The sequence below is a fragment of the Hydra vulgaris genome, chromosome 09 (assembly GCF_038396675.1).
Source record: "Hydra vulgaris chromosome 09, alternate assembly HydraT2T_AEP".
In the NCBI taxonomy this organism is placed as follows: domain Eukaryota; kingdom Metazoa; phylum Cnidaria; class Hydrozoa; order Anthoathecata; family Hydridae; genus Hydra; species Hydra vulgaris.
Genome location: NC_088928.1, coordinates 12,310,001 through 12,335,473, shown reverse-complemented (window position 1 = coordinate 12,335,473; position 25,473 = coordinate 12,310,001). Strand labels below are relative to the sequence as shown.

The following is a 25,473-nucleotide window of genomic DNA, read 5'->3' as shown; positions in this document are numbered from 1 at the left end:
TAATTAAAAACTTATTTCCAGTACTTATTGTGAAATACTTTTAAATTCATACATACTTTGTATTAGAATATATAACACAAACTAAAGTACAACAATAACTTTGTTTTTATTGTTTATTGTTTTGTTAATGCATTTTGGGCAATTTTCATTGTTCTGATTTTGTAACTTCCCCATGAGTACCCACTATTTTTTTTTCTGAAATCACTGAAATAAAGTCTATTAAATTGGAAGAAAAAAAAATAATTATTAAAACCAGTGTTGGTCCTTGGTTACCGGTGGTTTGAAGTGGAGGCACATTTTCCTTAGATTTGCTGCAGCCATTTTTAGAAGTCTATAATTTTTTACTGATTTGTATCTTATCAGTAAATTTTAAAAAATTTGGAAGCCTACCATATATAGAAACTAAATAAGTATGTCTTTTCACTTCTTAAATTGCAGATTTTGTATATTGACTCATCAAAAATCAACTTTTTATATTTGCAAACAATTTTTTAGCTTTTTTAGGTAGCCATTATGGAAAAAATGTGACATTTGAGAATTCAATGTCAAAGTTTTATTAAAGTAAGTCAAGAGTTGAATGCAATAAAAAAAACTAGAAGGTTTTTTGAAATTTTGTTTTTAAAATATAGAGCATCAAAGTATGAACAAGACATGTTTTTGCTACTGAAGTTTTTATTTTTGGAAAAATCAGAAATTTCAAACGACTGTACCTTATGAACCACAAAAGATTTTATGCTGAAATCTTCAGGAATTGCTTTTCTCGTTGATATTAACAAACCTACTAAGTTTCATCAAAATCTAAGGGGGTCCATGTTGGACCTTGGTCCAGTTGGCATGGAATGACTCTAATGTATGTATGTATGTATGTATGTATGTATGTATGTATGTATGTATGTATGTATGTATGTATGTATGTATGTATGTATGTATGTATCTATGTATGTATGTATGTAATGCGAAAATAAAAGTGTTAGATATAATTGTAGTGGTTGAATTTTTTTTTTTACATGATTTTTTTCAAGTTATTATTATCTATTTGCCTGCTTAAGCACCAGAAATGAGTTTCACCTGCTCTAAAAAATTAATCAAAAATTTAACCTGGTCCATATTATTAAACTGATTTTTTGGAATTGATGGTTTCTTTGGAGTAGAGAAGCCCCATACAGTTGGTATCCAACTTTTATTTGGAGCAGATCCATCACCAATCTAAAAATCATTTTCATAACTCATTAAAAAAGTTAATAGTGCAAAATGATTGCTCTTTCAGAACAAAATTTATTTTGAAAACCAGCAGTTTTGTATCTAAGACCAAATAATGTAGCTACTGCCAGTAGTTTATTTGGTTATTGATTGTTTATGTATTGTATTATTATAATATAATATAATACATAAACAATCAATATATATATATATATATATATATATATATATATATATATATATATATATATATATATATATATATATACATAATAAAGATTTATTTCATCCTCAGCCATAAACCCAGCCCTGGCCTAGCTATGTTTTATATTAGCCGCTTACTAAGTTTACCCAGTGACAAGAAATATGAAATAATAACAATGCTTGTAACCTGCTTTATATCATGATGGGTCCATCCGAGCAAACCTCCTACTACCTGCAAAATATCGGATCGTTTATCATTGGGTGACTGAAAGTAGCGAAGCAGTAAGTTTGCTATAAGAAACCTACCAAATGAAAAAAAATTGAGTAAAAGAATTCAATAATTAATGTAATAATAATATAAATAATATGCAACCTGTAAAAAAAAAAAACTTTTTAAAAGGATATGCTTACTTATCAATTTTTCCATCTGAAGCAACTTGAATGCTTTTATATTGAGAGTTGCGCTGTTCAAGAGCTTGAGTCAACTCGTTTACTAAAAAAAAAATAATGTATAATAATAATACTAATAATAATAAAAAAAACTACTTTTAAAAATTTGTTTTAAATAATAACTTTTACCATTACAAATTATAATAGAAAATATTTGAAAAAAGTGTGAAACTAAAAGTTTCACACTTTTTTTAAATATTTTCCCATTATAATTTGTAATGGTAAATAATATTACTATATTATTACAAAACCCTGCAAGTTTAAAAAAATTTAAAAAGTTTATAATTTTGACCAAAAGAGAATATCAAATGGCATTATAAGTACTTGATTATTTATAAATACTTTATAATAATTTAGGGGTCGTCCATAAAGTACGTACGCTCATAGGGGGAAGGTGGGTGGGTGGGTGGGTGGGTGGGGGGGGGGTCTTCAAAAAGCGTACGAAAGCGTATGGGAGGGGGGGGGGGGGGAGGGTTCAATTTAAAAGTACGTACTTCGATTTTCTAATTTATCACAATTAACCAGCTAATCAATAGAAAAGTTACATTCTGACTAAAGATTCTAGTTTGCCAACATAAAAAGATGTATGGTATATGAAGTAGAGGGTATAGTTTTTCTCAATGCACACACATGTATGGGCGCCCTCAGAATTTTTTGATGTTCCAGATAGGACACTTTCACACATCGTGCAAACTCATAACTTAAGTTTGTTTATACCTATGCCAAATGAGGAGGCCTTGCAAAATATCGGGATGGCGGAGGCCTGTGAACAAAAAGCCTTAAAACGCTTACCCTCCCGACCCCCAAAATGAGAGGGGTGTAAATTTTGCATGGTTGTAACTTTTAGATTTGGAAAAAAATTTGGATGGCCTCCGCCATCCAAATTTTTTGCAAGGCCACCTCATTTGGCATATTAACAAACTTAAGTTTGCACGTTGTGTGAAAGTGTTCTATCATCAAAAATCAAAACATCAAAAAATCCTGAGGGGGCCCATGCACACATGCCCGCCCTTATATACTGGCCCTGAGTAAGGCCTGAGGGCCGTGGTTGATGGGACGGAGTCACCCCAAAAAAAACGTGTCAATGGCGTCTCAAAGACCGCTAGGTTTTGCTAAAATAAAAAGTTTCTTAAAATAGCAAAAGGGCACAAAATTTGCTGTTGCTCCCTCCCACTGGGTTTTACCCTTTGTTTTCAATATTACTGATCTCACCTTAGACTCGTTTTTTACTTACTAAAGAGGGGTGCCTAAAAAAAACGTCCACCTTAAGTATAGTTTATTTACATTTGATTTGTTAAAAAAACAAAAAAAGTTTTCCTAGATTTCACCGAGAATCGAACCTGGATCTCCGTCGACTAATGCCGCCGCATAAACCTTTCGCCCAAATACACACTTGCATTTGTAAATTTTAAATTTATTTAAATTATTATTTGCATATATACTTAAAGACGTTTTTAAAATGCGTAAGCAAAAAGCTTTGGGGTAGTATAAAGTATCTAAGGTACCCTCCGTCTTTTTTTTTTTTAATTAAACTTTTTAATTAAGAAAAAAAAAACAGGAGGGAGGGGGGGGGGGGGTATTTGGGGGGGGGGGGGGGGTTTTTTGGTAACGTTCGTAAGTTTAAGGGGGGGGGGGGTGGGGACATAAAAGTACGCATGGCAACAGGGGGGAGGGGGGGGGGTCAAATTTCAAAACTTTTGGCGTACGTACTTTATGGACGACCCCTTACCTTTAAATTCAGTTTAAAATATACAATTAAATAAATAAAATAAAAAAAAACTAATAAACAAATAAATAAAAAAAAAAAAAAACCTAATTTATTACTATTATGCAACATTCAGTATTTTATTTATTATTATTATGCAACATTCAGTATTTTATTTATTATTATTATGCAACATTCAGTATTTTATTTATTACTATTATGCAACATCAGTATTTTATTTATTACTATTATGCAACATTCAGTAGAATCTGACTATTATCATAGATAGAATCTGACTACTATCATATAATAATAGAATAGATTCAAGACTATTATCAGCTACTTTAACTCTTTGTTCTTGTTTTTAGTCATAATTATATGTATGAAGATGAATTATACAAACTTCTGAAAATTTTTTTTTTTAATTCACCTCCCCAAGGCCGAGAAGGCTACTACAGATGAGGAGGCTAGTTGTGGTTATAACCCTCTCTCAACTCTTTAACTCCGAAACACGAACCTTGACGAACACGGCCGCTGCGCGGAGAAACAAGTTGAATTATACAAACTTCATGAATTATACAAATTTTTGTTCATTTTTGGAGAAGTTACAGCAATATTAGCATTACAACAAAATCATTTAAAAAACTAAAATATTTCTTTGATTAAAGACCAAAGATATATATTGATAACCTAAGTAAGCAACTGATGGTTACATGCTCCCATGCAACAGGGTGTCCATGATAGGGTAACTAGAGGATTGTCTTATGTGAAATAGATAAATATAAAAGCTACACTTAGTGGGTGAGAATAAGTGGGTGAGAATAACACCAATATTTTTTTATTAGTTTTAATTATTTTTTATTGTTTTTTTAGGACATAACTACTATGTAGTCCGTTGTATAGCTACTATATGGCTTACATAGCTATTAAATGGCCAATACATAAATACTACATAACCAATGGGCTACCCATCCATTACAAAGTATTATACAGTATGCTACTACATAAACTACTATATAGCTATTGCATAGCTACTACATAGTCCATGGCCAGCAACATAGCTACCACATCTAGCCCGCTGCATGTCTTTATATAAAATATAATATACATTGCTTTGAATAAATTTTAATAAAATATATTACCAAGTAATATAAAATCAAAAGTTGAAAAAGAAAAAAAACTTTAAAAAAATAATTTTAAATTAAATATATTAACTAATTTTTGCTATACCAAATCAAAAGTTGTAATATGTTAAAACAATTTAATTTGACATCAATATTTGTCAAATAAACAAAGCAGAAGAACAACTAACAATCGTATTTAAAAGCGCATTAAACTATACTATTCATATAAAATTTATTTTCAGGTCTTGACAATCTGAAAGTATCATAAATCAGTACATATAGAATAATGAAAATTTGGAACTATAATCTAGTTTTTAAAAAAATTTATTGATACCAATACACACACAATTCTTTACAGAAAAGTTATTTACGTTTAATTGGTTTAACTGATTTTACTAAATTTAAATCTATAATATGATTCAAACTAGGGTTAGGACTATTGTAATTGTAATTGTAAAAATTAAATACAATTACACATTACAATACAATAATATTGTATTGTAATATTACAGAAACAATAAAAAAATTTTATTTTGGTATTGTATTGCTGTGATAAAAAACAATTACAATAAGTATTGTATTATTTTTTTTCTAACAATACAATAAAATTCGAGAACTATTGTATTGTATTGTTTTAATGAAATAAAATTACAATAACTATTGTATTGTTTTGATGAAAACAATTATAACAACTATTGTAGTGTATTACATTACATTAAAGTAGAAAAGCTAATGTATTTTAACGTATTTATAGCCTTACTATTATGAAAAATAACATTCATAAATTATTTTATTCAGCCCTTTTATTTTTTCCTCTTGATTTTAATGCTGCAAAGGAACTTAAAATATATATGAAAACTAAGTTTAGTAACACAAACAGTTAAACATAATAATTCTTCTTAAATAAAAAATGTTAATGTCTTTTATTACAATAACAATATATTGTTATTGCTTTATAAAGATGAATTGCAATACAATATTTATTGTTATTGTAGTGGGTCATTACAATACATTTTTTTTTCCAGATATTGTTATTGCTTTATAAAGATGAATTGCAATACAATATTTATTGTTATTGTATTACAGAGTTACAATAGTTGTAAATCACAAGTATTGTTATTGTTTCTAAATTAAGTTAATACAATAACAATAATTATTGTTACTGTATTGTTTTCATTACAATTACAATAGTCCTAACCCTAATTCAAACTATATAAAAAAACTCTTAAAAAATTTATATTATACATTATAAAACTTATCACTAATAATTTAATGTATAAGTAAAACCAACATAAAAATTTATAACTACTTTTATTTTGTTTATTAACCAGCTCTTGTTCTTTATGGTTGAGTTCAATGTTTAGCTTAGAGATGCCTTGCACAGCCAGTGATGCATCTTCTATTTTTCTCTAAATAATATAAAACAATTACTAAAATATTTCAAAGGTTTAAGCTAACAATATGAAAGCAGTGCTCTTGATAAAGCAGGAGCAATCACTCTGTGCATGCGAAACGCGTAGACAGATGAAATATTCTTTTGAAACATTTGGACACAAATAATTAAAAAATATATATATCTAATATACTCCCAACAAAGCTGCAAGCAACAAGAATTAAGTTAAGAGTTACTAGAAAATAAAGAACAGATAAAGAGCAAGGAAACAGTTGACAAAAGACTTAAAAAGTTGTAGGTTATATGAGTCAGGAAAACATGAAGATGGGAGAGAGTTCCAAAGGATTGAAGTGCACGAAAAAAAATAGACAAAAGAGGAGGCTACAATCTTTGACAAACAAGATCGTTGCATGGAGAAACAAGTTGAGAGTGGTATTACTAGGGACATGATGGGGATCAAGCTTAGAGCATTTTGCTTATGAAGTGAGCGCTCTACTACTACACAACTATATATTTCTTTACACCTTTTTACAAGGCTTTTTTCTAGGTTTACAGTTCATTTTTGGACCTTGTCTAGAAGAGAAAGAGCATCATTTAGAGGAACCAGCCCAAATATGACAATTGTACTCCATACAGGGTTGAATAAGAGTTTTCTAGAGGTAGAGAATGGAATTAGGAGTGGCAAGCATGATAAAGAGAAGCTACTTTAGCAGATACTAACTTTGCAACTGATTTAACTCATGATTTCCTTGAGAGGTCAGTAGTGAAGAAAATCAAAGAAAGTGTAAAGAAGTGAAATATAATCCAAGAAAGCGTAAAGAAGAAAACTCAGTAAGAGGTTTGCCATTCATTAATAAAGAAATGTCGACAGTATTGCAATAATTGTTTGCAGTAAATAACTGGGTTTTGTTGGAGTTAAAAATCACAAGTCACTGCAAGTCCCAAGCTGTTAAAGAAGTGAGATTAGATTCAAGATGCTTTATTTGTCAAGACAGGAGTATAAAGTTGACTCGTCAATAAATAGAGCCACTTTATATGTAAGATTGTCAGGAAGATCATTAATGTAGATAAGAAACAATACAAGAACTAAGATAAAGCCTTGAGGTACCCAGAAGTTACTGGTAATGAAGACAAGTGTTAGCCTTTAAGGATGACTTTACCAACTGCTTTAGTAAAGTCATCCTTACTGATTTGAATTCTTCAGACTTTTTCAGATACACCATATGAAACAAGCTTATTGAGAAACTAGCATACCAGACTCTATCAAAAGCTTTAGATATGTCAAGAGCAACAGCCCTTGATTCACATCCTCAAGTCAGCCGTAGCAAGTCAGCCTTAAAACAAAAAGATCAAAAATCGTATTGATTTTCAGACAGTAAGTTATTAGACTCAATATGAGATGTTAGAGAATTGTTGATTAAAGACTCAAAGACTTTGCTAATATAAAAGAGAAGACTGAAAAGAGAATAATTAGAGTGAAGTTGAAAATGATTCAGTCAAGCACTTATTAAATAGTTTACAAAAAATTGAAGAGAGTTTGTTAGAACACTTTTGTAAGACTATGACAGGAATGTTGTCTAGACCACAAGCTTTAAAAAAGTTTAATTGAGAAATGACTTTAGTAACAGAAGTCTGAGTAATTTAGATGTCTAACAATTGAATAACCTGTTTAACTGGAATGGCAGGAATAGTAAAGCTATTAAATTCAAGAGTCAAATTAGAAAAGTTCTTTGCAAATAGTTTTACCTTATACTAAGGAGAGATAATAAAATCAGTCCCATAAATCAGAAATGTAATGTTAGAATTACCTATGTTTATAACACTAATGAAGATTTTCTAAAGTCTCTAGAACCTAACTTCTGAGATAAGATGAGATTTAGTAAACTAAGAATAATGGAGCTTAGCATCAGACGGCACTTTTTTACACTTATTTCTTGCAATAATAAAAAGGCATTTGTTGTCAAGAGAGTTTTTTTTCTTTGAAAAAGATAAAAAAAATGATTATGATAAGAAATAGCAGCTGTACAAGAAAACCATGGAGTAGAATGCGGCTTGACTTAGGATGAGACTTGACAAGGAAATAATGCTTGTAAACCTTGTTACATCAGTATAAAAACACACTCATCTAAGAACTCGCAAGAAAGAAAGTGATAAAATTACTTAATTCAAAATAAAATAATTTTGATAAAAAGTTTTTGTTAAAGATATAACAGAAAAATTTGCATATTGCTATAAAATAAATATTCATAACACAATTTGAATTGTGTATATATGTATATTCATATTATTATTGTTGTTATTATTATTATTATTATTATTATTATAAATGTTTATTGTATTTGTTATTTAATTCTATGATAACAACAACAGCAACTGATTTAAGATCAACTAATTAGTGACAACAAAAAATAGGAAGATTTATAAATAAAATAGAGTAACTTTAGACCGATCAATCAAAAAGGTTGATTGGTCAAAAATCAGATCAACTAATTGATGACAAAAAATCAGATCAAATGATGTTAAAAAAAATCAGATCAACTGATCAATGACAAAATTAGATCAACAAATTGATAACAACAATAAAGTAAATCACGGCTGTTTCAAAGTGAGCTTTACGGCTTCTTGTTTTCTTCTTCAAATAAAGACTTAAGTGGCGTTACTAAAACTTTTTTAACTTTTGAAATATTAGACATAATTTTGTTCTTTAAAAAGAATATAAACATCAATACAATGTTTTACCTTATGACATTAAATGAATTAATAAAAACTTTTTTAAATTGTAGATTAAACCCGGCAAATGAAGAACTTGACTAAATTTTGAGAATTATTTGTCGCTTTTTATCCACAAAAAAAAATTGAAAAAATATATTTCAAATATTTATTTTAAATATTACACATTTTACAACTACTATTAATTAAAAGAATTTCACTTAAATCCAATTGTTAACTGAAACAGGCATTATTTAAGTCAGTAAGCCAAATCACATTATTTTGCAAGAAAAGTATTTGAGGTCACGTGATTGTTTTAAAATGATACGCGTAAAAATAAATAATTTTTTTCTAAATCAGCCATGTTTAGAAACATTATTGAAAACATAGCTAGAGGTACAGATAATAATTTTTTGATTTTCATATTCATAAAAGATTGAAGTATTACTAAATCCACAGACTTTTTAAAAATATTATGTTATTTATTTAAAAAGATTAAAAACAAAATATAAATGCATTAAAAACTAACTTTTAAAAAAAAATTATCCAAGTCTACGGAAATCTAGATAAAATAGACATTCATTAACAAGTGTTCCAAAATTCAACCATTAACCATGTATCTTTTTATCAAATCTTAATTTGCCTATAACAGATTTTCCGTAAAAAACGAAAAAAGCAGAAAAGTGATCCCAAATTATTAGCAATATTGTTAGACTTTTAACTTTTATTCCGTTAAATGTAAATATTTATTTAACAAGGAAAGATAAATCTTTTATCTTTTTTTATTTGAAGATAAAAACGTTTATAGAAAAAAAATACTATTATTTTAACGTTAGTGAATTTTTATAATTTTTATGCGGAAATACTTTTTTTTTTGATAAACTCGTGACATCAGGCTTGCTTTTATATTGATTGAAACAGTTGCAAAATAAGTAGGTAGATTTTTCTTATTTACTTGTTCAATTAGAATAGTAAGTAAGCTAAAACAATTAAATTAGGTAAAAAAAAAATTTTATTAGGTAAACATACAAATTTAATAATTAGGTAAGTGATATTTATTTGATTGCCAAAATCAATTTATTTGCTACAAATGGAATAATTTATAAACATTATTTTTGCTTTCATTAGTCTGACTTGCATATAGTTTGTCTTTTTAAGTATGCGTTTTAACCAAAAGACTTCTCAAAAAGTTCACAAATTGCATGGTAATGTAGATGTAATAACTTTTTAGTTTGTAAAAAGCAAAATAAAATGATTAAAAGATTAAATTATTAAATACATAATTATTAAATTAATTTCTGTAATAATTAAATTAATTTCTGTAAAGCAAAATTCAAGGAAGGAAAAACTCTTATATAAACATGAGTTTATTTAAGAATCCTAACTTAATATAAAATTTGAATTGCTGCCAAGCATTTCTTACAAAACAGTTTCATTAATAATTTAAAATCCCTCAAAATGTCTTTTCAAATATTTATTTTGCTTGTTTTAAAAATAATATACAAATAATTGTATTACTAATCTAACAAAAGAAAAACAAATTAATATTACTTGAAAACAATCGCTTACTTTTGAAATCTGCTGTTCCTCTAACAAATTTTTGATTCTCAATTCCAACTCATCTTGCTTTCGCTTAGTTAGTGAAACCAAGTTATCGTATTGTTCTCTTTTTTCTAAAGATAGTTTTAAAATTACTTGGTAAATTTTTATTTACAAACTTTATTTTTTTACCAAAAGCAATTTCAAAACAAACTCAAACTTAACAAAATAGAAAAAAATGAATAAAATAAATCTTGGAACTAGACTTCGTTAATAAATGAAAGAGTGTACCATTAATCAAAAAGTAATAATCTAAACATTGCAAATATTTTATTAATAGTTTTTGTTTTGTTTTTTTACCCTTTTCTAATTGCTCAAGAGCGCGTTGTAAGTTAAAAATAGCAGCTTTGTCATGTTCACTCTGTTGCTTATACTTTGACAAATCAAGTAGATTTAAATCCCTTTGACTCGATACATGATGTAGCTGCTCTTCAATAGAAAATACATGTTCTTGAAACTGTTTACTAAAAAAAAAAAATTAAAAAAATTTTGTACTGCGTTTTTAAAAAATCAAGCAAGTCATGTTTAGGTGTAAATTTTATTAACAAAATCTATTTGAGGATTTTTAAACTAAAAAAAAATTTCTTTTAACATAAACAAGAAATTAAATAACAAAGAAGTATAAATAATAATAGTGTATATAAAAAGATTAAGTGAAATAAAAGAGATAATAAATAACAAAATAATATAAAAGAGATTTAAATAGATATTATAACAATACATTACAAGTATAATATATTAATTCTCTTTTGACCAACCTTGAATCACTTAATATTATATTCTTTTTTTTCAATGCATCTTTTGCTTCTTCCAATTCTTTTTGTAACGCAGCCTCTTTTTCATGCAGTTCTAGTATATCTTTTGTATGATTATCTTCAGTCTTGATGAAAGATTTATAATAAAATTGATATTATAGAGTGAATTCATAAAACTTATTTACAAAAATAAAATAAATACCATGATTAAATGATTCCTAAGTCTTTCTAACTCTCTGGTTATCTTCACTTCATTTTCTTTATGGCGTACCTCTTTATGCTTCATCAAAACTTCCAACTCTTGAATCTGTTTTGTGAGTTGTTGTTTTTCAATAATCCATAGCTTTTTCTCATTTTCTAATTCAGCTTTTTGAAGAGCAAAGTCTTCCAAAATGATCCGCTCTTTGTTCCTAATTTCTATTCGTGCTTCATTATCCTCCAGTGCTAATGTCAACTGTTTGATTTTTTCATCCTTTATTCCTAGTTCTTTTTTTATATTATCAAATTCAATTTTGTTAAAACCCTGCATGTTGTTATTTTTTTGTTCAAGTTCAGTCAGTTTTTCTTCTAATTTTAAAATATCAAACTTTAGCTTTTCACACTCACAATTTTTTTCATCTATTATATCAGTGATCTGAGCAAGTTCCTTTTTCAGGTTGATGCAGTCTGAGCACTCATGTGCATTTTGAACAAGAAGATGCAGACTTTGAACTTGTTGTTGATAATTCCGAACTATATCTTCCTTTTCTAAATAGTGTTTATTTAAAACACTTTCCATTTCATGTTTGAACAAGTTTTCCATTTCTGATAACTTTTCTATATGCTGGGTTTGTAGTAATGATATTTCATTGTGTGTTGTGTCAAAAAGTGTTTCATTTTTCTGACTTAATTTAGACACTTCATTTTTCAATATATCAATTTCTTTTGAAGAATTGTCTAAAGACTCCCTAAGAGTTTTTTCAATACAGTCTTTTTCAAATAGATATTCTTTTTTTTGAGTGTCTAACTTTTCATTGAATAACATACATTCAGTGCACTTTTCTTCATACTGATTTTGTAAAACTTGTAACTCTGAATATTGAGTTGCTATTTTAGTTTCCAAGTCCTTGCATTCAACAGACTTTAGATTGTACAGCTCTTCAAGTTTATTGTACTCAATGCATTTATTTTTATAATTTTTTGATAGAGACTCTTTTTCAATGAAGGCATTCTCATATATAGACTCTAATTCTTTAAATTCTAAAGTTTGCCTAGTCATATCAGTATACTTTAGTTCGTACGACAGTTTCAATTTTTCAAAATCATCAAAGTCTTTGAGCTTAGACAAAAGTTTGTTTATGGTATTTACATTCTTTTCATGCACAGCTAGTGCATATTGAAAATGTGAAATTATTTCTGAATATATATTGCCTTTTTCTGTGTCTTCATCAGTAGAATCAGATGATTTCTCTAAATGTCTGATATTCTCAATAATTTCAATATCTTCAGGTTGCATAAATTTTAACTCTATAACTGCTCTATGAATATTTGTTAACTGCAAGTTTAATTCTGCACACTTAGAACAAAATTTGTCATCATTAGAAATATTGTTTGATTTATATTCACTGATTATTGCATTTTTTTCTACTAAATCTTGCTCAGTCAATTTTGCTTTTAAAAAAGAGTATTCTTCTTGTAGTTTCTTTTCAGATGTTTCAAGATTTTTTATTTTTTCTAAATACTCTTTATTGAAGTTAGAAAAATCTGTTTTTAACTGAAGAATAACTTCTTCTTTTGATTCATTTTTTATGGTTAAATCATTAATTAAAGAACTAGCCTCGTCGTATTTTTTATGTATACTTTCAAGTTTTTCATTTTTTGTCAGCAAAACCTCTTTCAAATTAGTTAATTGCATTTCTTTATCCAAAATCATTTTTTTTAATTCAACTACTTCATTTTGGAAGTGAGTCACTGTTTCTCTTTCTGAAATCACTGCCTCCGATAACTGCACTTTAATATGTTGCAACTCTTCATTTTTTATTTTTAAATTTTCTGACAATTCAAAGCATTGCTCTTTGTAATCTTTCATTTGCTGAAGGTCAACTTCAACATCAGAAAGCTTTCTTCGTGTTTCATTTAGTTCATTATTTGTAACATTGAGTTTATCAAAAACATCTTTATATTCTGTTTGCAACAGTTGAATGTTTTCATTCTGTAGAATACTCTCATTGAGTTCTTGTTTTAACAACTCATACTCTTGTTCCTTTGATTGTAAAGAATAAATAGTTTTATTTAAAAGGACTTCACCATCCTTAAATTGCTTCTCTCGTTGTCTAATATCATCATTTTTAAGTTGCAACATCAGATTTGCACCATCAATATCATTTTGCAGCTCTGCAAATAATTCTTCTTTATCTGACAACATTTTCTTTAAAGATTTGTTTTCTTGTTGAATAAGCTCCATATTAGAAACTGAATCTTTTAAGTTTTCAATGAGTTTATACTGATTTTGTAGCTCAGAATTTTTCTCTAAAATTTCATCTTCTTTTTCACGCAAAAACTCTTCAAGCTCTTGGACTTGTAACATAAAGCTATTCGATTCCTCGTTTATCAAAGAGTTATTTTGGAAATCTCCTGTATGTTTAATTGAGCTATCTAATAACATTTTTTTTAACTGTTTGCATTCTTCTTGGACAAACTCCATGTTAGAAGACATATTTTGCAAATCAATGATTATGGAACTTTGTCTCTGAATCTCTAAATCTTTATCTTGTAGAATCATCTTTAGATTATCAAGTTCACAATTAGTCTGAGATGATTCACAACTATTAACCAACATTTTTTTTAATTGAGCGCATTCTTCACGCAACAACTGCATGTCTGATATTTCATTTTCTTTTTCTAAATTAAGTTGCAGTAGCTTTCTTTTTTCTGCATCATTAATGGCAAGTAAATGTTTTAATTGTTGGCACTCATCTTGCAATAATAACAGAGTATCATCTATACTTGTTCGATTTTCTTTACAAAGAAGCATTGCTTTTAATTGCTTACATTCTTCTTTAATTAAATCCATATCAGATGTTTCATTTTCAAGGAACAGGAGCTTTGATTTGAGGGTATGACATTCTTCTGACTTTTCAGTTAACATTAATGACAGTTGATGAACTTTCTCCTGTAAAACATCTTCAGACAGCTCACATTGAATTTTTGAATTTATACCATACTGATGCAAAGCTAATTGCATCTCATCTTCTTTTACTAAACTATTAATTTTTATTCTCAATTCTAAGACTTCTCTCTCAAGTTGAATGCATTTTTGCTGGTAAAATTGACTTTCTAAAGAAGTATTAAGAATCTCCTGTTCATAACTATGTGATTTTTGTTCAGAATTTATTTTTTTATTTAATTCAAGATCATTTAAATCATTAATTTTTTGCAATACTTCAACTTTGCCTTCTAGCTCAGCTACATAACCTGTTGATTCGATTTTATTTTCAATAACATCATTATTTATATTAATTTGAACATTAAAATTTGATTGCCAATCACTTGACTGCTCCAATGGAGTTGATAAGTCTTGTAAAGAATTTTCTTCAGTTATCAATTCTTCATTCTGATAACAAAATATTTATACAAAGTCGTTCTGAACCATTAGTATATAAATAATACATTATATAAAATATAACAAATAAATATAATAAATAAGTATATAATAAATAAGATAAATAATAAATAATATGATGTGATAATTAATAAATACTTTGAAAAATATGCTAAATATATTTTCCGAATTTCTTAACAATATGTTTATATAATTTTATACTTTGTCATTGCTACCAAATAAGTTAAAGTTAAATCTCAAGTACACACTTTTGTAACTAACTGCATCATAAGCTTTTTTACTTGACCTAATACCAGAAAAAGGTAAGAGTAAAATCATCACATGCAATTAGATGTTTGTTACAGTAAAAAATATAACAATGCTTCAATAAAATACTAAAACCTTATAAAATTACACATGGCTTATAAAGTTTTCAACCAAATTCAACTAAAATTAATTTGTTTAAATTGCTTTAAAAATCAAGACTAAATAATACCAGCTCACTAATTACAGATAGTTAAACTTCATGGCGTTTGCGCCTACAGAACATGTCAGATAGATAGTCTACAAAAAGTGGATCATCTACTAAAAAGTGGAACTAACTTTCAGATGTCCTACTATAGCCTAAATTGTTTTCAACCGATTATAGTATTTTTTTTTCTGACCAACATATGACATTTTCATTTTCAACCGATATATTTTTTGACCTATTTTATAGATTTTCATTTTCAACTAATTTGAGATTAATTTGAAACTAATTTTCAATTGATTATAGGCTTTTCAACCTTTTTTTCAATCTACTAGTCTACATTTTTTCTGTGTGCTTTTAAGTTTTTTTTTTTTATAAAAAGACATTAATAACAAATTAATAATAGATAAGCCTGACATCATACTTAAATAGCCCTCTGCCATAGGCTTCAATACATACATAGATTATTTTATAGCCTGCTGCCAGTAGGAGAGTGCCTCTACAACAACTAAGGGTTTAGGCTGGGGCAGCAATCTTTTCTTTTATTATTCTTTGTATTTTTCTTCTTTTTCTGAAAAAGCTGTATGCCATAAAGGTAAGCAAAAGAGTAAGCAATATATATATAATTAAAAAAAAAAAGTTCTTCAAAAGTATATCATGTTGAATCTCAAAAGAAGTAAAATTTTATGAAAATTTCAAAAATCATTTTGTAAAAAAATTAATAACTCAAATTTCACTGCCTATTATTATTAAAAAATTTACATTTTTAACTAAAAATAAAAGTATGCATATTTACAAAAAAAATAATTTAATTTTTTTTTCTTAACGGTTGTTATAAAATGATGATTATTTTTGAAACTTTTAAATATTTTCATTTCTTTTGTGACCCAACATGATATACTTTTGTAGACCATTTTTTTTAATATTAGGGACTTGTTTGATGTTTAATGGAGAAAACCCTAAAAATATATTTTTTGAAATTTTTTAATTCAAGTATTGTTTTATATAGAGCAAATTTAGAAAGTGGGAGAAGACATTAAAAAAAAAAGTTGTTTTTTGATACACCCAATTATATATATATATATATATATATATATATATATATATATATATATATATATATATATATATATATATATATATATATATATATATATATATATATATATATATATATATATGTATATATATATATATATATATATATATATATATATATATATATATATATATATATATATATATATAAATATATATATATATACACATGATCAAATTTAAATCCACCAAAAAATGTACAAAATACATACTGGAAAAGACGTAGTTGTAAAGTCAATTTATAAAAGAAACAGTCAAAAGTTCAAGAGGTTAAAAATTCAGTAGTTCAAAAATACAGTAGTTGGAACGATTCAGTATGTTGGAAAATTAGTAGTACATGCTTTAATTAGGTGTAAATATAAAAATAAAAGATTGTTGGTTGAAAATCAAAATTGTCATAATCTATGATTTATGAAATTTTAAATGTATTTAATTAAATTATAGGCCACCCCTACAAAAACGATTAATCAATTCATATATCTGTTGTTGTAATGAGTACTTTAGAACGACATAGAAACATTAAATCATCAGAAACTTTACATTGAACTACATACAGGCTTGGCCAGGAAGGCGTGCATTTTCTGGCTATAATATGGCCGCACAAATACTATTTGATTTTGAAAACTTGACCACAGCTGTTAATATGTTTTGAAAATTTGTATACATTATAAAAATGCACCTAAAAAAATCTTAACTTAACTATGAAAAAACTAAAAAAAAAAACTTATTGTAAAAGAAGCAAATAAATTTTCATAAAAAAAAAAAGAAAAAAAAAAAAAAAAATTAATTAAAACTAAAATAAAAAATATAAAGTTAAAACTAAAATAAATAAAAAGCATAACGATAAGATTATTTAAATTACGTTTGGAATAAATAACTTTGAATTGTTTATCTTTACTAATGTTTTTATTATATAATATTATGCAAAACCCTTTTTAAATAAAGTAACAACTTATATCTAACGATTGTTTAATAAATGCACACATTTAAAAGTTAAAAAAAGAAAGTTAAAGAAAAGATTCTTAACAATTCTTCACAGTAATGTACACAAAAACAAAAACAAAAAAACTAAATCGTTTATTTAAAAAGTTGGTATAATTTTTTTTACTTAAAGACATTTATTATAAAAAATATATACTTATTCAAATATAAAAAAGTCAATATATTTCTGAAATATTTGGTATTACATTTCAAGGTTGTTTACAAATAGTATAAACTATTAACATTAAATAAACACCTAATGACAATGATTAAAATAGTAATGGTAATAATAATAAAAATAATATTTATATTAATAATAATAATAAATAATAATAATAAAAAATAACAATAACAATAACATGTTATTTTAACAATAATAATAATAACATGTTATTTTAACAATAATAATAATATAGTAGATATAATAATTCAAATGAACCGGTAAGTGAATCGGTAAACTTTCCATACAACAATCGTTTATACATACAAAGTAACAGTTACAAACAGTAATAAACTGATAAAACCTAACAACTAATGATGACATAATAACAACTACTGCTAAAAAAATTTATAAAGATTCAGTAAATATATTAACGATAGTTCTTATAATATAATAACCAAAATATATTGCAAATAATGCGACTAAATAAATAAATAAATAAAATATAAACAGAAAAACACTGAGAAAATCAAAACAAAACAAAAGTTACAACAAAGATTACAAGCAAAACAAAAAATTACGTTAAGTTCTTTTGACAAAAAAACAACAACAAAAAAACAACAACAACAACAACAACAAGAAAACAACAACATAAAATTAAAAATTATAAAGAAAGAAAAAAAAAGTAGTAATAATACACGGTAGAATAAAACATATAATAAATAGCCAAAATGAAAACAAAAACAAAAAATATGACTATAAAAAACTTCTATATCACTATTTAAAAATAATTAGTAACTAAAAAATAAAACAATAAATGACTAACAAAAAATAAAAAGTAAAACTTTATACGATAAAAAACTAAAGAAAAATCATTACTACAAGACCACATAACACCATAACTAAAAAATAAATCGTAAATAAAGAGTCCTAAGAAATATATGAAAGAAAACTAAAGAAATATATGAAATAAAACAAAAGAAATATATAAAAAAATAAAAAAATTCTTCATTTGTCGATCTTTTTTTGATGTATAAATAGTTGTTTTTTTTCTTTTCCATTCTTTTCATTTATTACATTCATTAACTTTTTTTTTTAACTACTATTTTCAATCCTATTTACATTCAATCCTATTTACATATTTTCTTACAGGTATTTCTTTTTCTTTTCTTCTTTTAAAATATTTATTTATTCTTCTTTTTAGTTGATTTTAATTTTCGTTTAATTTATGTTTTCTTTTCCTTTTTTTTCTTTTTTCTCTGATATTATGCAAAACCCTTTTTAAATAAAGTAACAACTTATATCTAACGATTGTTTAATAAATGCGCACATTTAAAAGATAAAAAAAGTAAGTTAAAGAAAAGATTCTTAACAATTCTTTGCAGTAACGCACACAAAAACAAAAAAACTAATTCGTTTATTTAAAAAGTTGATATAATTTTTTTTACTTAAAGACAAAATATATATAAAATATATGCAATATTGATTAATATTTTAATTAAAAATCATTAGCAGTAATTTGTTACTTTATTTAAATGTGTTTCAATAATGCAAAAAACATAAAAAAGGTCAAAGTTATTTAATTCAAACAGCTTTCAAAAAAGTTAATCTTTTTTTTTCTTCACAAATTTTGCTTCTTTTTGAGTGAAATAACTTTAATGATTTTTATACAAAGTTTATTAAAGAGATCATCTTGCTGTTTGAAGTCATCACTTATAAAAAAATTTTTTAACAACTTTTATTTTTTTCATTTCAAGTATAAAAAAATATTATATAATTAAATAATATAAATAAAAATTTATACAATTTTCATTGATACTTTAATCAAAATCATTAGTTACTTTATTTAATAGCGTTTTACTAATATAAAAACGTTAGTAAAGATAAATATGTCGAAGTTATTTATTTTCAACGTAATTAAAAACCATTTTTTTCAGTGCATTTGTTAAAAACCTAGGTCAAATCATCAAAACTACATAGAAACATTAAATAATCAGAAACTTTACATAGAACTACATAAAAACATTGAATTATTAGAAACTTTAAGACAGATTAAAAGTAAAAGCAAGTCAATAAACAGAAACATGTATTTACATTCAACTACTTTATAAAATGGTAGTAAAATTAAATATACCTTTGTTCTTAAAAGATTATTTTCTGCAAATGAATTAAAGTCATTGCACTTCTTATGCAACAACAATAAAGCTGCCAAAAATTCTAAAAAAATAAATAAGTTTTAAACATTTTAATTATCTCCAAATATTTCAAATTTTCTCAAATGCTAACCAATACATATAATTAAGATATTGGTTATCATCATTTATTCTAAGTACATCTTTTGAATCAGATCAACTGAATCAGCTATTCAACTACTGCTTTCTAAATGGAGAACATCTTTAAATAACAATAAATTTGTTATAATAGTAATTCTTGACCTTAAAAGAGCATTTAAAACAATTAATAGAAAGATTCTTATAGAAAAGTTACAAGGTTACAAAGCTAAAGGCACAGTTCCGAATTGGATTGCAGTCTATCTTTCAATGAGAACTCAAGTAGTAAAAGGTGAAGAATGGGGGGAACTGGTTTGTGATATAGGGGTTCCACAAGGTAGGACCTTTTTTTGTTTATTATTTACATGATTTATATTGAGTTTTATATTGAGGGTAATACAAACCAAAGTATAATAACAAATTCGAACAATTTTACAATGTATCATAACAAATTTAAACAATTTTTAAATTTTAACAAATTTAAACTAAATACCCTCAATACAAACCAATGTATCATCAGCAAACAGATTTATAAAAGAATTCTTAATTTTTGAAGAAACTGTTTTTCGATTAAATCCAGATTTAAAAATTCTTTGTAAATGGTTAAGAAATAACAAGTTTAAAATAAGTACTCTCAAGCCCGTGGCCATCCTTATTGTAAATTAAAAAAAAAAAAAAGATAATTTAATAAATAATAACGATAACATAAAAGTGAGATTGGATGACGTAGTCATTGAGTTCAGTGATTGCATAAAGTATTTAGGGATTATTATTGATTACCAATTAAATTTTACTGAACATATCAAACATATCTTTAATAAATTGCAAAGAAAACTTCTTGGTAGAATTATTTAACTCTGCTTATTCTACCAAGATATATAATACTGTGCTTCTATTTTTCTTAATACAAACAATAATAATTTAAACACCTTAGAAAAACTACAAAACAAAGCAATGATAATCATATTAAAATGTGACTGGTCAACTAACAAAACAGAAATGTTAAATTTGCTTGGTTGGATCAGTGTAAAAAATAAAATAATTCTTAAATCACTATGTTTCATTCACAATGATACATCAACTGAAAATAATATTTTTAAATCAATCTATTTAAAAAATTGTGAGTTACATCAAGATAACACTAGACAAGCTACTTCTATTATATTGGCTACTTCTATTTCATAGAAGTAGCCAATATAATAGAGCAGGGCAGAAGTCATTGTTTGTGTTTGGTTTGAACCAAACACAAACAATGACTTCTGCCCTGCTATACCATGAAATAGCTTGTGGATTTGTTCAACTGGACTCCAAAAAACTCACAAAAAAAATCTACTACAAACATTTAAGGATAATCGACTTATTAAATAGTAAAGATTTATTTTGTGAAAGTTACTAAACTAGCATTAAGTTGCTAAATAAATAAATAAAATGAATCTACAGCCCTCAGAATTAAGGTCAGCATTCAGGAATGCAGACCTAACTGCCAACCAAAAAGTGTTTAAGGTCTGCAAAAAATCATTTTTATTGCTTTATAGCAACTATTTATTGCTTTATAGCATTTATTGCTGATCTTAATTTTTCTAATTCCAAGAGCTTCATCTACACCCTAACTTACTATTTAAAATATCCTCTTTATTTGTTAACATCATTTATTTATTTCTACACACCCTCTTTATTTAACAAAATGTAGGATTTAACCTTGAATTAAAAAAAACAAAATAAAAATAAGTGCTTACTTCTAATAATTTCTGCGAACAATTTATTGTCATCATTCATGTCCATTTTAAGTACATTTTCAACAAGATCATAATTAATTTCATTATCATTAAGTAGATTGTGAATTTGTGTTAAATACAAGTACTGGTCTTCAAGTTTTTTTCTTAGGTCAATTAATTCTTGAGAATTATTGGTCATATGTGAATAATCTTTCTCAAGTTTTTCTTTTTGGCGTATAAGTTTTGCATACCTAATTTTAAGTTTACTGAATTTTTCATCTGCTATCTTTGCAGCTGTTTCATTTTGATCACATCTAATGCAATAGTCAACCCTGGCTGGATTTTCATCTACAGGTTTCTGAGTTAATAAGGCGCATTTGCTCATTAGCTCATCAACTTGTACTTGAAGTCCTCCATTAATATTTTTAAAAGTTAAATTTTCTGAATGATACTTTTCTATCTCATTTAAAAGTTCATTTACTCTAGCTTCAAGTGTTATGTTAGTATGCTTTAAATCTTCAATTAACAACTTATTTTCCTTTTCATTTTCTAATAATTTATCGTTTTCTACACGACAACACGTCAGTTCATTTTTAAATGCATCACACCTAGCATGCACTTCATTCAATTGTTCATGAAGAGCATTTAAATCATCTTTAATTTCAGTTTCATTGTAACTTGATTCTACAAAATTAGACTTGTTATAAAGCTCAACTTTTAAGAGTGCAATTTCATTTTGTTTTTCAATAAATAGCTCTTCTAGCTTTGCACGTTCAATACATCGCTGCTTTTCATTTTTCTCTTTAATATCTTGCACATTTAGAAGTTCAACTTCAAGATCATCTATTCGAACCTGTACTTTTTCAATCCACTTGGAAAAGTCTTCTATGTTAAAGCTCTCATCTTCTACATCAAATTCTCGAATTTCAGCTTGTATTTGATTCAAAAACGTTTCTTTTTCATTCATTTTTTGTTGATATATTTTTAAAGATTTTATCCATTCTTCAAAACCTTGAATTGTAAAATCATTTTGAGAATTTCCAGCATGATCCTTTGTATTAAAAGATAAACCAAAATGATCTGTCACGGTATTAGCAATTTTATCTATGGTACTTTGTAGATCAAAATTTTTTTTTTCTAAATCAGAAATAGTGGCATCGTATTTGTTCTTTGCTTCTAAACAATGAGACAACCACTGTTCAGTTTTCTCTAAAGTACTTAGCTCAAAATAAAGATTTTCATCATTTAAAGTACTGTTTAACCACTTTAAAATAATAGACTCTTTATTGCTCTGCAAATACTCATCTAGCCAAACAGAAAAATCAGCTGCATCTATATCTCGTTTTGAAATCTCCCTCATTCTTGTTTCTATTGAATTTAATACTATCTCTTTCATCATCAACTCATTGGAGTAAGATTCGTTTTCAAGTTTTAGATTTTCTAGCTCTTCATCATTAGTGCCTTCATTTGACCAGTTGTTACTCCAATCGTTATCTTTAGCATCTAATTTAGCATTAAGTGAATCTCGTTCAAATGTTAAATCCTCTATTTTGCCCACAAAATCTGCTTCTAAATTTTTAAGTTTTTCCGAAAGTATTTCAACTTCTTCATCCTTGTCGTGAATGTGTTGTCGAAGTTTGGTGACATGCTTTTCAAAATTAATTTGCAATTTATTATTTTCCTGTTCTAGAAAGCGGATCTGTTCGTCTTTGGAAGATATTTCTAACTTCAAATGATCTAGTTCATTAGTCATTAAATCTACTGTGTCATTGGCTAATACTTCAACTCCACTGAGCATATGTTCAGAATCTAGAATCAAATTTTAATCATTTTATAAAGACAACATATGTAAGCATTGCAGAATATAATTAGTAAAGACCAGAAAAAAATCAATAGGATTGGTATAAACTTATTACTAGACTCTTCAACATCATCTTCTGTATCAGAATCTTTGTACATATCAGCTGTTGCCTCAGTGAGAACTTCTCTTGTAAAAGTTGAAATGTTGTTTGAAATGGAAGATAAACTTCCACTTATATTTAACCATGACATATTTTACATTAAACTATTTGTATAAAAGAAAAATTTTTTACATAAATTATTCGTTGTTTAAAGAAATAATTAATGCTTAGAGATTATCATTTATTATTTTCAAAACAAAAACTTAATCATAGATTAGTTTAAAATGATTTATTATTGGTTAAAATAAAAATAATTTTTATTTAAAAATGCAGATTAATTTTACCATAGAAACAATTACTAATCTAAACTATCAAAAAAAATTTATATAACAAATAACATTTTTGAGATTAAAAATAAATAAAATTCACTACACTTTATTTTTTGTAGGTATTTGAAATATTAAAAATAATTAATGTTAACAACACAAACAATATACACAAAGTAAAAAAATAACTTAAAACACTTTTCTTTCAGTTTTCTTTAGACAATTTATAAAAATAACACAATTTTCCTCAGAAATAAAAAAAAACTTTTTTGTAACTTAGTTTCAGACGCACAAAAATACAAAGGCTATGTATTGTTTATTTATAGGAATTTATTAAATACTATTTGTAAAGAAAAAAATTAAATATTTAAAAAAAATTTTAAAAGTTGAAAAAAAAATCACAACAAAAGTTTAATTTTTAAATTTTCTATTTTCATTAACACACTATAAAATTAAAAATATTTACATGCTTATATATGTATAAAAAAGTGCTAAAATGCATCATCATAATTTTTAAACATAAAATCAGACAAACTTAACGATAAAAATTTATACAAAAAATAAAAACTATACTTTTTTTTTAATACTTAACTAGTTAAAAAACACAAATCAGTTGCTTCCCCTCTAAAATTTCATCTTGAACCCTGTCAGAGAACACAGCTTTGTCAGCAACAAATGAAAATAATGAGCAGAAAAATGCTGCAAATGTAGCACCAATTGCACACAAATAAGCCTCTCCAATAACACAAAATCCTAATTTGAATTTAAATGGTTTATCGTCTTTTTCATAGCATTGTTTATGCACTTGTTGACTGTCCCAACCAAGGGGGAAAAAAACAATAACAACTATTAGCAGTATGCCTAAACACAAGCAATTTAATAAAAGTTTTATTGCTAAGAAATATTAACAATCAAAGTTAAAAAAACAACCTACATAGTCATAGTATTATGTATTTCTGAATCATAAAGATTGTTAACTACTATTTTATTTGTATTACTTTTAAATTTTATAACATGTACAAGAAAAAGATAATGAAAAATACTTTATTATCCAATAAAATAACTAGTATTTAATCAAAAGGGTTATGAAAAACAGGGGTGGATACAGCATTTTTTGATATTTGGGATAACTTACCTCCAGACATGGAGCAAACTTCAAACATTTAATGTTTATATTTATGTTGAATAAGGATGCTTTGCAAAAAACTGCGATGAATGGAGTCTGAAAACAAAAAAGCCTTAAAATTTTGGCAACAACTGCTGCAAACATGAGAGCAAAAAGTTGATAAAATCTTTATTATTCTTAACTAAATTCATATTCATTGATAAATTTTAAATTTCGTACAAAAATCTCTTAGCATTCAAAAATTATGGTCTTTTTTAAAACTTGTATAATATTGAAACCTCTCATATTGAAGGTGTTCAAACTTTATACAGTCATAAAGTTTAAAGCAAGTTTGAAGTTTGAAGTTTGTTGCCAAAATCTTAGGGCTTTTTTGTTCTCAGGGTCCAATCATCATAACTTTTTGCAAAGCATCCTTATTCGACATAAATATCAACATATAAATGTTTGGAGTTTCCTCATGTCTGGAAGTTAATTTATCTCAAACGCCAAAAAATGCTGCATTTGCATCTGGAGATTAAAGTAAAAAGTAAATGTGTAAACTAAAAGTGTTAATAAGCAGTTTGGAACAAAATTGTTTCTTGGTATTAGCTAAAATAAAATCTTTATTTTAAACTATATATAGTCAGCCCTCAAAATTAGAAAAAATGAGGTAGGCAATAAATTGCTCAACTTAAACTGATGAGGTCAGCATTCGGTTGGCAAAAAATT

General features: G+C 26.2%; 2 protein-coding genes across 2 annotated transcripts in view; both read right to left on the bottom strand.

The window, feature by feature from the left end:
* LOC101236368 (thyroid receptor-interacting protein 11) overlaps positions 1-23,533 on the bottom strand; it is a 30,747-nt gene extending 7,214 nt beyond the window's left edge. Inside the window, exons 1-11 of the mRNA XM_065804753.1 lie at positions 23,329-23,533; positions 21,434-23,221; positions 19,562-19,644; positions 11,342-14,731; positions 11,143-11,264; positions 10,685-10,848; positions 10,355-10,458; positions 5,993-6,092; positions 1,816-1,897; positions 1,592-1,706; positions 1,099-1,206 (exon numbers count right to left, since the gene is read on the bottom strand). Coding sequence (XP_065660825.1) covers positions 1,099-1,206; positions 1,592-1,706; positions 1,816-1,897; positions 5,993-6,092; positions 10,355-10,458; positions 10,685-10,848; positions 11,143-11,264; positions 11,342-14,731; positions 19,562-19,644; positions 21,434-23,221; positions 23,329-23,464 — 6,192 coding nt within the window. The 5' untranslated portion in view covers positions 23,465-23,533. The remainder of the gene's footprint in view (positions 1-1,098; positions 1,207-1,591; positions 1,707-1,815; positions 1,898-5,992; positions 6,093-10,354; positions 10,459-10,684; positions 10,849-11,142; positions 11,265-11,341; positions 14,732-19,561; positions 19,645-21,433; positions 23,222-23,328) is intronic.
* Positions 23,534-24,049: 516 nt separating this feature from the next.
* The window catches only part of LOC100201057 (LHFPL tetraspan subfamily member 2 protein), a 2,739-nt gene continuing 1,315 nt past the window's right edge, over positions 24,050-25,473 (bottom strand). Inside the window, exon 3 of the mRNA XM_065804754.1 lies at positions 24,050-24,500. Coding sequence (XP_065660826.1) covers positions 24,235-24,500 — 266 coding nt within the window. The 3' untranslated portion in view covers positions 24,050-24,234. The remainder of the gene's footprint in view (positions 24,501-25,473) is intronic.